Source organism: Grammomys surdaster, unplaced genomic scaffold (assembly GCF_004785775.1).
Source record: "Grammomys surdaster isolate TR1022 unplaced genomic scaffold, NIH_TR_1.0 67, whole genome shotgun sequence".
In the NCBI taxonomy this organism is placed as follows: Eukaryota; Metazoa; Chordata; class Mammalia; order Rodentia; family Muridae; genus Grammomys; species Grammomys surdaster.
The window spans coordinates 6,991,751-7,006,376 of NW_021604569.1; the positions used below are offsets into that span (position 1 = coordinate 6,991,751).

At 44.5% G+C, this 14,626-nt stretch overlaps 1 protein-coding gene across 1 annotated transcript in view; it reads right to left on the reverse strand.

Moving 5' to 3' along the window:
• The window catches only part of Xpo1 (exportin 1), a 41,619-nt gene extending 35,079 nt beyond the window's left edge, over window positions 1-6,540 (reverse strand). Inside the window, exons 1-2 of the mRNA XM_028778076.1 lie at window positions 5,762-6,540; window positions 396-527 (exon numbers count right to left, since the gene is read on the reverse strand). Coding sequence (XP_028633909.1) covers window positions 396-521 — 126 coding nt within the window. The 5' untranslated portion in view covers window positions 522-527; window positions 5,762-6,540. The remainder of the gene's footprint in view (window positions 1-395; window positions 528-5,761) is intronic.
• Between the last annotated feature and the right edge of the window lie 8,086 nt (window positions 6,541-14,626).

Below are 14,626 nucleotides of genomic sequence, written 5' to 3' on the forward strand. Positions count from 1 at the left end.
ATACCCAGAACAAGTACACTTTAATTAGTTGCAAAGAATTGACATTTGAAGGCTGGAGAGATGTTTCTGCAGTTCCTTGCATCCACAATCTCACAACTCTAGGATATCTGGCCTCTAAAGATATCAAAAAAAGAGCCAGGATTGGTGGTGCATACTGTCAGCCTGGTCAACAGTTGAGACTGTCTCAAAAGGAAAATAAAAAATAGAAAAAGCCAGGCAAGCATATTCCTAATTTTCCTCCTTGACCTCATTCAACATTAATACTTTCCCCAGACTCATTCTCATTAGCAAATAATTCCAAATTTACATAGACTATGAAATATGTTTTATTAAAAAAAACTACTACTCAACTACTTTGTTATATTTTAATAATTTTGTAAGGTCATCTACTTTACCTGGGCTCCTTCTCCATGGTATAAGCAATTCACCACATTGTCTAACAGGTTGATATCCAGTTTTTGGCTGAAATCAAGCAGCTGACGAGCTGCATGGTCTGCTAACATTGTCATAATTGCTGGCATAGATTACTGAAAGAAAAAAAAAGATGAAGTTACTTAAGAAGTTTGGACAGTAGTTAATAAAACTTTCAAGTCAAGTAAATTTACTTCAACATTATTCATGCAAATACTTGGATTACAGAAATTTTACCTCATTATTAGGAAACAAGTAACAAAACTGCATTACTAAGCTATTCAATAACTGGATTATTTATTAGGTTCACTCAAGTTTCCTAGTGTTTTACTCTCCACTTACTACACCCATCTATTTTTCACCTGAGTCCATTATGATTCCATAGCTCTCAAAGTTGCTTTGCTTTGGAGGTAAGGGTGTGAAGGTAGAGGCAGTGACAGACAGGTTTCACTAGCCAGTCTCCCAAATGTAGTGACTACAGAATATGTGACCATGACAAGGCTACCTTACAGATTCTTGCTTGACTGATTTTTCCCCCAGTTTCTTGCCCATGGTCTTTAGCCCTGGCTTACCTGACTCCTTCTGTAGCTAAGAATGACTCTGAACTTGTGGCCCTCCTCCCTGTCTTTACTTCTCCAATTCCCTTGTACCATACCTGGTTTATTTATATGTGCCAGGAATGGCATGCTAGGCACACACTCTCCCACCTTTATGCCCAGCTCGCTTTACAAATTTTTTTCTTTCAAAAATTAAATGTGATTTCGAAGATTTATTTTTTTAATATTCCCAACTGAATCTTTTGAATAGCTTAGTCTAGCATCTCACACAGGACAATCTTAAAACACAGTATCATACACAGTAGTTTGAAGAACCCCCTTAACCTCTACAGAACTTATTTTCTACATCCAAGCTGCTCAGCTACATTATTTTCCATTCTCAACTGTGTTAAAACATTAAAATACCATCCATACCAAGAACATGCTATCACATGGTATCACCTAACCCAGAACTTGAAAAGTTGAGACAAGGAGTCTTTTAATGTGAAGCCACCCTGGGCTGTACTATAAGAACCAAGCCATGGGAAAAAAAAAAAGAACCAAGCCATGAATCCAAAGTTAGCCTGGACTAAACAGTAAGACCCTGTCTTAAAAGACAAGAATATAACTAAGGTGCTCTCATAATTCTGAGGCATTCTGAACCCCACCCCCAAAATGTGTAGCCCTACTGATTCAACTAGTCAATCCTGAGCAGCATTAGCTTTGAGAAACTAACCAGAGAAGAACACGTCGGGGTCATGCCTCCAATCCCAGCATTATAGAGGATCACGCTTCCTGCATCTAAGACCAACCTGAGTTACACAGTAAGAACTTGTCTTCAACCAACCAACCAACCAACCAAAAAAACATAAGGCTGGGCTTGGCAGCAACACTAGAGGCGTAGCGGTGGGGTCAAAGGCAGATGTGAACCAGCCTGAGCTACACTGCCAGCCAATTCCAGGACAGCTAGGGCTACATAATAAAGCTGTACCCAAAACTATATATATATCAATAAAATAAAGCAATAGAAAAAAAGTATTATATATTCTGGACAACAGGGCCTGGCAAAATAGCCCAATGGTTAATGTACTTGCCAAATAGCCAGAGTTCGATCCAAGGGACCTACATGCATGCACACACGCATGATGGAAAGACCTGGCCCCACAAGTTGACCTCTTACCTCCAAAGTGTACACAGGCATATAAATATTCTGCCAACTTTTCTTATTCTTGTACTGAGGGGCTGAACTTTGTAAATGCTAGGCACAGCACACTATCACTGGGCTATTTCTCCACCCCTTGGTTTTATTTTCAGATAGGGACTGAGTTGCTAGCCGGTAATGAAGTCACTCTAGCCAGGCAACCCTTGAACTTGCCATCCTTCTGTCTCAGACTCAATACAGCTTGCAGATTACAGGCTGGACTTGTACAAGTAGCTCAACAGTAGAATCCTCTCCCAACTACAGAGCTGCATATGAATTCTCTGCCTCACCTTCCAGGCACTGTAACCAGCAGTGTAGTGTGAGCCACTACATCTGGCTTGTAGCTCAAATTTAAACAATTATGAGTATCATTTAAAGAGGATACTTTAAACATATCCATGATACCTTTTATAGCAGTGTTTAGAAAACCTCCAAGATTTGGAAAATGAATAGCATGCTTGATTGCAGTTTCTGAATAATTAATTAGGTTGGAAGAAAAAGTTGTGTTTTTAAGACTTTCTTATTTTTTACTGTGTTTGTGTGTGGGTCCGAGTACAGGTGCCTGTATAGGCCAGACAAGGTAGGATCCCACTGAGCTAGAGTTACAGTGATTATGAGCCACCCAGAATGGGTACTGGGTCCTCACTAATAGTAGGAATTCTTAACTGCTGAGCCATTCAGTGCCGTCCTTTACTTTAACAGTTTGAAACCTGTAAAGTAGGGCTTGGTGGTTTAGTCCTATATCCCTAGGAGGTGAAGGCAGAAGTGTGAATGCCAGGACATCTTGGACTGCAGAGATCTTAAAATAAAAAACAAGGAGTGGTCACCTAATCTTTCACCCCAGCCAAAGCTGCATAGTGAAACCTGTCTCAAAACACAGCTTAAGGCCAGCATTTTCTCTACTGAATTTCTGTGGTGGTGCTGCTGATACAACTTTAACACAAAAGTTTTATTAATCATGTCCAAGATATAACTTAGTTACAATAAATCAAACATTAGGTTTGGTTTAGTCAGTAAAGTGCTGCTCTACTATGCATGAAAGCCTGGGTTTCAAACCAGAAGTGGTCATGTGCATCTCCAACCCCAAAACTCTTCACACACAAATCAGAAGATCAAGAACAAGCCTCGTCGGGCGGTGGTGGCGCATGCCTTTAATCCCAGCACTTGGGAGGCAGAGGCAGGCGGATTTCTGAGTTCAAGGCCAGCCTGGTCTACAGAGTGAGTTCCAGGACAGCCAGGGCTACACAGAGAAACCCTGTCTCAAAAAACCAAAAAAAAAAAAAAAAAAAAAGAACAAGCCTCACCTACACACACAGAGTTTAGGGCCAGCCTGAGCTATGAAGCCCTATCTCAAGTAATTAATCAGGCCAAGGCTAAACCACAGCCCAGAAGATGAACCCAGCATATTACTGTTAATAGACAAAGGCAACAAGATTAAGTCCTGCCTGTGTTTCCTACTCAAACTCCTTCAAGAGTCCAAACATTCTGTCCTAGGGAGAGATATGCTTACAGGTGCACTCATAGAAAGATAAAGAAACTGGGATGGAGAGATAGCTCAGTGGTTAATAGCACTAGCTGTGCTTCCAAAGGACCTTGGGTTCAATTCTCAGCACCCACATTGCAGATCACACCAATCTGTAACTCCAGTTCCAGGTTTTCTGACACCTCCACAGACACACATACAGGCAAAACACCAATGAGCATAAAGTAAACATAAACTGCATATTAAAAGTTAAAGAAAGCACCTGGGAGGTGAAAGGAAAATTAACACCAGGGGTAACAGCCTCATTTATATAAGGCTCAAAACCCAAAATAACGCCCCCTTTATAAGAGATGAATGGGATAACAGACATCTGTAATCCCAGAAGAGATGGAAGCACAGACTGGGACAAACAGTGAGACCCTGTCTTAAGAAGGAAAAAAAAAAAAGAATCAAACACTAATATGCAAGAGAAAATAAATCCCACGCAGAAATGGCTATGCTTTCCAATACCTTCAAGTGTCATAACTTACAGATTAAAACAGAATTTTCGACTTTACAGTTAAAGATTGCAACCAGCTTGTCTCAGACACTATCACAATCTATAGCTTTTTAAAAAGAAAGTAATAAGTGATTAAATGTTTAGTCAAGTGCCCCTACACCTAAGTTTCATTTTCAAATTGGTTTTCCCTAAGAAGATGCTAGACTCATGTCAGGGAAGGGGTGCAATCTAAGGATGCTTAAATACAGTTGTTGGTCGTTCTCGGAACTAGTGGTTATCTTCCAAAATGACCTACTATTCAACTATAGGTAATCCAGAAATGGTGGCTCTGTGGTCAATGCCAAGCACATTCAACAGTCCCAATCAAACAGCTTCCAAATAGTCTTTCCACTATCAGCTGTTACCCACACCCTTAAGATACGGAATTATGCACTAAGTAATGCAGCATGAAGACGGAGTGTTCACATCCTCATTGGTTCATCTTTCTTGTTGGTGTCCCCCAATCCCAAATTCCACTCACTGAATTGCACACAGTAGGGAACCATCAAGCAATGCTGCGACTCTACAAGTGATTGCCCATATACCTTCAATGGCACTGCAAGCAGCAAAACCACTACCTACAGTTGCCATCTAAAAGCTAAGTTCACATTAAGTCAAAAAATAAGACGCTACAAAAGACTGCTACTCGGTGTGTGGGCAATCGCCTGCTTCATTCAGTAAGAAACACACGCCTCACTAGGAAGAGCCCGCCCTCCCCTGGCTTCCCACCCGAACGACTCTCAGCGCTTCTAACTATAGCTCACAGGAGCACGCACTCACCCCGCCCATACTCGGAGGAGGCATTTAGACCCGGCGCTTTAAGTTCACCGCCCTATTCTCTAGGCAGCATGTCCTCTGAGTGATCTGAGGTCCCGCCTTGGCGAGTATTCCGGGCATCCTCTACTACCACCACTTCCTCTCCTCCACCCCAAACTCAAGAAACCAGAAGGAGGGCATCATTCACTATCCATGGCCAGGAGTTCACGTTTCCACTAAGACATATAAGCCCCGGGCGAAAAATCCTACAACAGGGAACCCCACTTGCATATCCCCGTAAAGAAATTAACTCGTTTTTTTCTACTTCTTGTTTTACACACACACACACACTCTCACAAAACCAACATCAAAAATCACCCACAAGGCTTTCGAGTTTCTTCACAGAAGGGACTCGGTAGCCCCTCCCTCCCCCATCCCAAGCTCTCCACCGAGGGGGCCACGTGATGCAAGCGGACGTTTCAATGCTGCTGCACTAAATATTTCTGGAAACTTCCACTCCTAATAATTTACAGAGACGTTCCTGAAATCACCCCCAACTCTCCCCAGCCCTTTGGACGGGGAAGCCCTTCCACCCACGCGCAGGGGGCTCAGCCTCACTACCACGCTCCTCGCCTTCCTTCACCGCCACCCGCACACGCCGATGACCCAGCAAGCGCTCCCCTCCCGCGGCCGCCTCCCCGCCTCCATCACCGAGCGACAGAAGCGCTTCCATTCAATCGCAGGCTCCGCAGAGGGCCCCGCGCCCGCCGCCCGCCTCGCCTCATGCCCGCCGCGTCGCCGCCCGACCCTCGGCCCCGAGCACACGACCGACTTACCCAGAAATTCAACCAACTGCTTCTTCCTTCCTTGTCCGGGCTTGGGGCGAGGGAAGGTGGGGAGGAGGGAGAGGGGAGGAAATCAAGGTGGGTTTCACAGTTTTCCCACCTTAAAAAAAAAGGAAATTAAAAAAACAGAGAAGGGCAAAAAAAAAAGCTCAATATTTACTATTCCAGGGACAACTCCACCCAACACACACTCACGCACACACACGCGCGCACGCACACACGCGCCCCACCAAAAAGGGGAATTAATCCGAGGAATAAATGCTCCCGCCCGGCTGGGGAGGGAAGAAAGGGGGAGGGGAGCGGGCCGGTCCGTGAGACGGAGCCCAGGACCCACAAGCCACAGGCGGCGGCGGGAGCAGCAGCGCGAGTCGGTACGGCCGGGGCCGCTCTGCCGCCAGTTGCAGTCCGGCTCCCCCTACCACACAGGGCTCCCTCGCTCACGCCGCTCCGGCGCCGGGCCCCCCCACCCGGGCTAGCCTAAACTTTCCCCCCTTCGCGTGCTCCTCAGCGACTGGTGGCTCCCCCTCCCCCTCGGGATGGTTGCACGACTGCTGCAGCAAAGGCTGGAACAGGCACGGCCGCCGGGGCTGTAGCTACTGTTGCTCTTGCTGATGCTGAAGCTCCCGCTGCTCCTGCCGCGGCCGCTGCAGCCGCTTCTCCCCCTCCTCCTAGTGCCTCAAACTCGGAACCGGTTGAAACCGGTTCAGACTGGGAGATTCCATCTCGGTTGAGTTTTCAGCCCATGGCGCCGCGGAGCGTTTGGAACCTGGGCCTCCGCCCCCAGGCCGGGCGCCCATTGGTCGGCCCCGGCCACAGCCGCGCCATCAGCCTACCTCTTATTGGTCCGAGCGCCCGTCAATCCTACCTCAAGGCTCCACACGAGCCTGCCGCTCAGGCCCCCGCCTCTTTCCAGCAGTGATTTGCCCGCAGAGTGGGGGAGGGGAGGCGGGGCGGGACGCAAAGGAGTGAGGAGGGTGGAGGAAGAGGAGGTGGGACGTCGAACAGAGCCCAGCAAAGAGGAGAGCGGAGAAGCCTCACGGAGGATTGGCTGGAGTGAGCTGTCAGTCAAGTGCAGCCCGCCTTGGACATCCCTTCCCCCTCGCGTGGCTCCCCCTCTCGGTCCCTCGCTTGTAAGCCCGGCCTTTCCGGCTCGCCCATTGGCTGGGCGCCTTTGGTGACGGAGAGGGTGGGGTTCACCCGTGAGCTGAAGGAGGCGCGAGTTTGAGAGCCGCGCGCGCCGCTCTTCTCTCTGCTTTTCCCCCCATTCCCTGGCGGCCCGCCCCCTCGGGCTCCCGCCAACCTCAGGGGCCTCGGCGTGGGGCCCCTGTACCCGCCCCTAAGGATTGGGTCTGTGCTCGGAAAAGGGAGTGCACACCCTGTTTCTACATCGGGATAGGCGGAGGCGAAGGACCGAAAAGGTGCTGGATGGTAGGCCCTGGGCCTTGGATCCATTGTAGAGGCCTGGGTTTGGGCACCGCCGTTGGGGACGCGGATAACACGGGCAGAGGTTGGCACAAACTGTGGGGCGTGCAGTTTTGGCGCCTCGTGATCTCAGAGTCCTGGAAACGGTTGTCTAGTTATTGGACTCTCCCCCCCACACACACACACACACTGCTTCAACAAGAAGTCAATTATAAAAATTAGTACTAAAAACACTGAAAGTCCTGTTCCTAACTTAACAATCTATATAGACGGATCTCCTGCCAACTTCTTTCAAATTAGTGCCCTTAATCTGCCATGCCCAGAGGTTAACAGATGGCTCCCAAGTGCCAGGTCAGTTTTGCTGATTAGGCTTGCTTAAGACAGCCAGCAGTTGGGTGGTGGTGACATACACCTTTAATCCCAACACTGGAAAGGCAGAGGCAGGCAGATCTCTTGAGTTCAAACACAGCCTGAACTACAGAGCAAGCTTCAGAACAGCCAGTACTACAGAGAAAACCCTGTCTGGGGGAAAAACAGCCAGCCAGCAGTCCACCAAAATTGACTGTTGTGCCACAAAGAGATGAATAAATTGTTTATTAAGTCAACACAGTTGACCTGGCATAATGGTACAGGCCTGAACTCAAAAGCACTTGGGAGGAGGTGACAGGAAGATTAAGAATGCAAGGTCATCCTCAACTACATAATAAATTCAGTGTCAGCTGGAGGCAGGCAGAAGATGCTATCTCTATACACAAAAAACAAATAAACAGAACACAGATCTGACACGGTCTATACATTTTCATTACCTTCAAAAGTTAAAGGTGCAGTGGTGGCGCACGCCTTTAATCTCAGCACTTGGGAGGTAGAGGCAGGCAGATTTCTGAGTTCGAAGCCAGCCTGGTCTACAGTGTGAGTTCCAGGACAGAGAAACCCTGTCTCGGAAAAAAAAACGTTAAAATCAATCCTACCCTCAAGGATAGGGATATGAAAATGTAAATAAACTAGGTGGAATACCTGAATTCAATAGGTATGGAAGACCTTATGTGCAATATTCAATAGAATTTTTTTATAGCCCCATGAGGAAGTTATTTTTACAGAAGATGTTTGTTTGGGTCAGGGGCCACTTGGCACAGCTCAAGTGAGGAAATCAGAGCACCTTGTTGAGTTAATTTATGGGGTCCTTTTTTCTTTGAGACAGGGTCTTGGTGTATAGCCCTTGCTGGCTTAGAACTAGCAGTGATCATCCTGCCTCTGCCTCCCTAGTGCCACTGTACCCTGTGACTAGATAAATTGCAGGCTGACCTTGAACTAAAAATTTTCCTCTATTTGTCTCTACTGCTGGCTGGAATTACAGGTATATGTAAGCCCTTCTGAAAAATAGACACACCCTTAGTAGCAGCACTAGGGAGGCAGAGGCAGGCAGATCTCTGTGAGTTGAAGGCCAGCATGATCTACATAAGAGAGTTCCAGGCTAGCCAGACCCTGTCTTAAAAACAAACAAGCCAACAGTATTTTCCAAGTTTGGTGGTACATACCTATAACCCCAAGGCTTAGGAGGCTGAGGCAAAAAGCTAACCTGGACTGCATAGTGAATCCATATCTCAAAAAAAGAAAAAAACAAAAACCCCTAAATTAAATACAACTATATTCAGGGGCTGGAGAGATGGCTCAACACTTAAGAGCACTAATTGCTATTCCAGAAGTCCTGAGTTCAATTCCCAGCAACCACATGGTGACTCACAACCATCTGTAATGGGATCCAATGCCCTCTTCTGGTGTGTCTGAAGAGAGTGACAGTGTACTCACATTCATAAAAAATAAAATCTTAAAAAAGTAAATAAAATAAATTAAAACTATATTCTATCTTTGCTAACAATTCTAAAAATGTCAAAAGAAACAAAGTAAAGCTCCCTACATTTGCCCTTTTTCTTACCCAGAAGCAATTGTGTTTCTAGTCCATTTCATCCTTGTAATAGAACTCTGTAGTGTGTGTGTACACATATCTATAAGATAGTCTTAAACTCTTTGTGGAACTGAGGCTACTGTTGAACTTTTGATCTTCCTACCTCCAATTTTGGGTATGGACTACTATGCCAGGTCTCCCCACCTTTTCAATGCCATAAATGATCCAACAGTTTCCCTCCAGTAGATAATTAAGTTATTTCCTGTTTTGCCTGTGTCAAACAAGGCTGAAGTTAGTAATTTCACACACTTATCTTCTGGTACAAACATGGACACATTTCTAGGTTAAAGTCCTACACTTGAGATTATGGTGTCAAAGGTCATGCATATTTGTTTTGATAGATACTGCCAAAGTGTTCCCTAAAAGATTATAGCAGTTTGACACAGGCTCTCCCATTGCCTGGAAATGACCCTGTACTTTTGTTTTGGTTTTTTGAAACAGGATCTCACTGTGTAGCCCTGGCTGTCCTAGAACTCTACTGAGTATATAGACCAGGCTAGCCTCAAGCTCACAGAGATCCACCTGCCTTTCCTTCTGGGATGCTGGATTAAAGGTGTTTGCCATCACACTGGGATAGAATGAACAGTTTTTTGTTTGTTTGTTCGTTTGTTTGGATGATTCTTTTGAGACAATCACTCTCTATATATAGCCCTTCAAAGCCTTAAATTCATAATAAACCATCACTCCAGTGCTGGAATCACCAGCAGCCACTACACTCAGCTACTAATAGCTCTGTGTGTGTTCTTGAGAATCAAACTAAGGGCAACCATTCTATTGTTATTGCTACCTAAACATTCTAATTTGAGTTGTTTGAAGTATACACAAATTACAAGATTAAAATTATAATATTCTTTCATTTAATTTAAAAGTTATCCTTTTCACATACACACTTTTGGAACAGAGTCTCGCTCCATAGCCAAAGCAGGTGTGGAATTCACTATCTATTCATAGTGTAGACCAGGATGGACTTGAACTTTCAGTGTTCCTCTATCTCAACTTCCAAGATGCTGACATTACAGAGATGTGCTAGTGTACCTGGTAAGTTCATTATTTGTGTGTATGTTCATGTGGGCATGTGCATGTGTGGGACTGGGTTCATGTGCACTAGTCTTTTGTTTTTGGATTTTTCATTAATATTTTAAATGTATAGGTCTTGCATTTGCACACATGTGCCATGTTCATGTTCAGTACCTACAGAGGTCAAAAAAGGATATTGGTTCCCCTGGGACTGGAATTTTCCTAGATGGTTATGAGGTGCCATCCTGGTGATTACAAAGGAACCAGAGTCCTATGCCAGAGTCAGTGTTCTTAACTAATGAGCCAGCCACCTCTTCAGCTTCCATTTTGTTTAGCTTTGATTTGTTGACACAAGGTCTCACTATCCCAGATAGACCTCCAAATCTATAAATATCCTAGGATGACCTTGAACTTCTGGTCTGCCTCCCAAGTGCTGGTATTATAGGTGTCTGCTAGCATACCCAGGCTATGTCTCCTTGGGGGAGAGACCCAGGATTTCCTATATGCTAGGCAAGCACTCTGCTCACTGAGACACACCTCCAAACTTCCTACTGGTTTTTCACCTGCAGTACTGAAGATTGAATAAGAAAAAGTTTTGGATTTGTTATTTTCTTGTTTGTGTGTTTTTCTTTTTTCTTTCTTTCTTTCTTTCTTTCTTTCTTTTTTTTTTTTTGTTTTTTTTCGAGACATGGTTTCTGTGTAGCCCTGGCTGTCCTGGAACTCACTCTGTAGACCAGGCTGACCTTGAACTCAGACATCCGCTTGCCTCTGCCTCCCAAGTGCTGGGATTAAAGTCATGCGCCACCACTGCCCAGCAGTTTCACTATGTAGCTCTGGAACTCGCTGTGTAGACGAGGGTAGTCATGAAATCATAGAGATCTACCTGCATCTACTACCCCAGTGCTAGAATTATGGGCACACACCACCATACCCAGTACATTTTTTTTATATTTACTGTTGTTCTGTGTATGTCTATATGTTTATGTGTATATGCCACATGTGTGTAGGTGCTGTCAAAGACAGTGAAGGTATCTCTGGTGTCTTCTGAAGCCACCCTCAGATCCTTTGGAACTGTAATGATAGGCAGTTGTGAGCCACCTAACTTGGATGCTGAGAATCAAACTGTTATCCTCTAGAAGAGTAACAAGCCCTCTTGACCACTGACCATTTCTCCAAACTTTGAACCAGAATCTTGAACATGCTATGTAAGTGCTCTACCACTGAGTTATGTCTTAAACCACATACTTTGGTTTTGCTGTGGTTGCTTTTCTTTTTTTTTTAATTTTTTTTAAAAATTTACTTTTTTTTAAATTTATGAGTACACAGCAGCTATCTTTAGACACACACAAGAGTGCATTTGATCCCTTTACGGATGGTTGTGAGCCACCATGTGGTTGCTGGGAATTGAACTCAGGACCTCAGAAAGAACAATTAATGCTCTTAACCTCTGAGCCATCTCTCCAACCCCCTGTTGTTGCTTTGAAATATGTCTTCCTATATAAAACTTTAGCTAGAACTCACTATATAGACTAAACTGACCTCCAATTTATATAAGCCTTTTTCCTTAGCCTCCCCAGTACTGAGATTCCAGATATGTGTCATCATGATTCGCAAATAAGCTTTTTAGCTCAGGGAATAAAAGATTAGAAATTTGAACAAAAGGATAATGGCTTGATGTAGTGGTTTGAATACGTATGGCCCCTATATATTCATGTGTTTGAATGCTTGTCCCATAGGAATAATTAGAAGACATGGCCTTGTTGGAGTAGGTGTGACCTTGTTGGAGGAATTGTGTCACTGTGGAAGTGGGCTTTGAGGTCTCCTAAGCTCAAGCTATGTCTAGTGTAGCACACAGTCTCCTGCTGATTACAATCCAGTTGTAGAACTCTCAGCTTTTCTCCAGCGCCATGTATGCTGGCACTCTTCCATGCTTCCTGCCATGCTGATACTGGACTAAACTTCTGAAACTGTAAGCCAGGCCCTATTAAGTATTTGCATTTATAACAATTGCCATGGTCCTGGTGTCTCTTCACAGCAATAAAATCCAGACTAAGACACTTGCCCAGACCCTTCTATTGTTGATGATGACGTTCTTGTTGTTGTTGTTGAGACCAGGATCTTGCTGGCCTAAAATTTGCTGCATAGACCTAGGTAGTCCATTATCGTCCCTTTGCCCTGAGTGCTGATTGCAGCAGGTGTAAGCAACCACTTTTCTTTTCTTTCTCTCTCTCCCTCTCTCTCTCTTTTTTTTTTTTTTTTTTTTTGGAGACAGGGTTTCTCTGTATAGCCCTGGCTGTCCTGGAATTCACTCTGTAGACCAAGCTGGCCTCAAACTCAGAAATCCGCCTGCCTCTGCCTCCCAAGTGCTGGGATTAAAGGTGTGCGCCACCACTGCCGGGCAAGCAACCACTTTTCATTTCTTCAGTATTTCTAGATACAGGATAGTCCTACCCCAATGGGACAGTCAGTAGTTGAACAACCCTGAGACTCTGTCTCAAAATAAATCAAAAGAACTTTTCCAGACAGGCAGTGATAGTGTAGATCTGTGATCCCAACTGTGAATGAAAACTACTGAAAAGAAGCTATATGTGCAGAGACTGATAATTCCAGTACTGTGGGGAGGTTGAAATGCTACAGGTCGAGAGGGTAATTACCTTATTCTAGGCTACCTTTAGCCTCCAGAACAGCTAGTCCTTGTCTACCTCTGCATAGAAACCAACATCCTGTGGCTGACAGATTAAAAACATCTTTGGAATCTATTAAATGTAGTAGACTACTAGCTTAGACCAATCAAAATGCCAAGAGTGTCCTCATACAGCATCTTGGACCTTTAGAAAAATTTCCCCCGTCTTGCTATAACTTGCTATAACTTGCTATAACTATCTCCCTGATGTGCTCAATAATTTATTTTAATCTTGCCCTGCTTTATGACTTTCTTTGTTCTTTACAACAATAAAACTTCATGAAACTGCTTCCACATTGAGATGTGAAGTTTGAGGAAACCTAAATCAGTGTGCTGGACATTGTCACTCAAAATGGTTCCAGAATCAACTATCTCTTATTTCCTTTCAGATGAGAGCTGTAGTGTATGTTGACACAACTCAGTAATATAGGAAGTGAAAGTTATCACAGGTTTAAGACCAACTGAGAAAATTATAGAGACCATGCTTCAAGAATGAAAAATTAAGCCCAGCGGTGATGGCACACGCCTTTAATCCCAGCACTTGGGAGGCAGAGGCAGGCAGATTTCTGAGTTCAAGGCCAGCCTGGTCTACAGAGTGAGTTCCAGGACAGCCAGGGCTATACAGAGAAACCCTGTCTCAAAAAACCAAAAAAAAAAAAAAAAAAAAAAAAAAAAAAGAATGAAAACTTAAGGCCTAGCAAGGAGACTAGGCCAGTAAAGGAGTCTTCCACCAAGTCTGAAATCCTCCTGCCTCTGTCTCCCAAGTGCTGGGATTAAAGGCGTGCGCCACCACTGCCTGGCCTTATTGTTTTTCTAAAGTCCCCTGCCCAGCACCTAGTTGCTTGTCTTCTGAATGTCTGATCTCTATGCCAGCTTAATTTACATGGTTTCTCTCAACTTTCATTCTCTTTCTGAGATGGGAGGAGGGAGGCAGCTGGAGAGATTTACAGGTGTATTAGTCAGGGTTCTCTGGAGTCACAGAACTTATGGGTAGTCTCTATATAGTAAGGAAATTTGTGGATGACTTACAGTCTGTAGTCTAACTCCCCAACAATGGTCAGCAGCAGCTGTGAATGGAAGTCCAAGGATCTAGCAGCTGCTCAGTACCACAAGGCAAGCAGGCGAAGAATCAAGTGTCTTCCTTCTTCCAATGTCCTTATGTAGGTCTCCAGCAGAAGGTGTGGCCCAGATAGGTGTGTACCACCACGCCTGGATCTGGGACTTGTTTTGTCCCAGATGACCTTGAACTCAGGGTTCTCCTTCCCTTAGTCTCCTGGGATTCATAGCCTCAAGATCTCCATGCCAAGATCTAAGTCAGAAACTTGTATCTCCCAGCCTCAAGATCAGGATCATAGGTGAGCCTTCCAATTCTGGATTGTAGTTCATTCCAGATATAGTCAAATTGACAACCAGGAATAGCCACTACAACAGGTTCCCAACTGTAGGAGCTTTTTCTTCTATTAAAATTGTCTTTGAGCTGAAAAAAAAAAAAAGGAAAGAAAGGCAAATAGAGTTACAAATCAAAATAAATAAATAAATAAATAAATAAATAATTGATTACTTTTGAAAAGGACTGAGGCTATGCTCAGAGCACCTGCCTAGCATGCACAATGCCCTAGGCTCAATCCCTAGTACCAAATACCAAACAGGAAAAAAAGTATACAGTAGTGTCTGCTAATGTCACAATCAGAGCACATTACAAGTAGGTTAAAATGGAAATACCTCAGTGCTGTATAGGGAGACCCTGCCTCAAAACAAACACACAAACAGA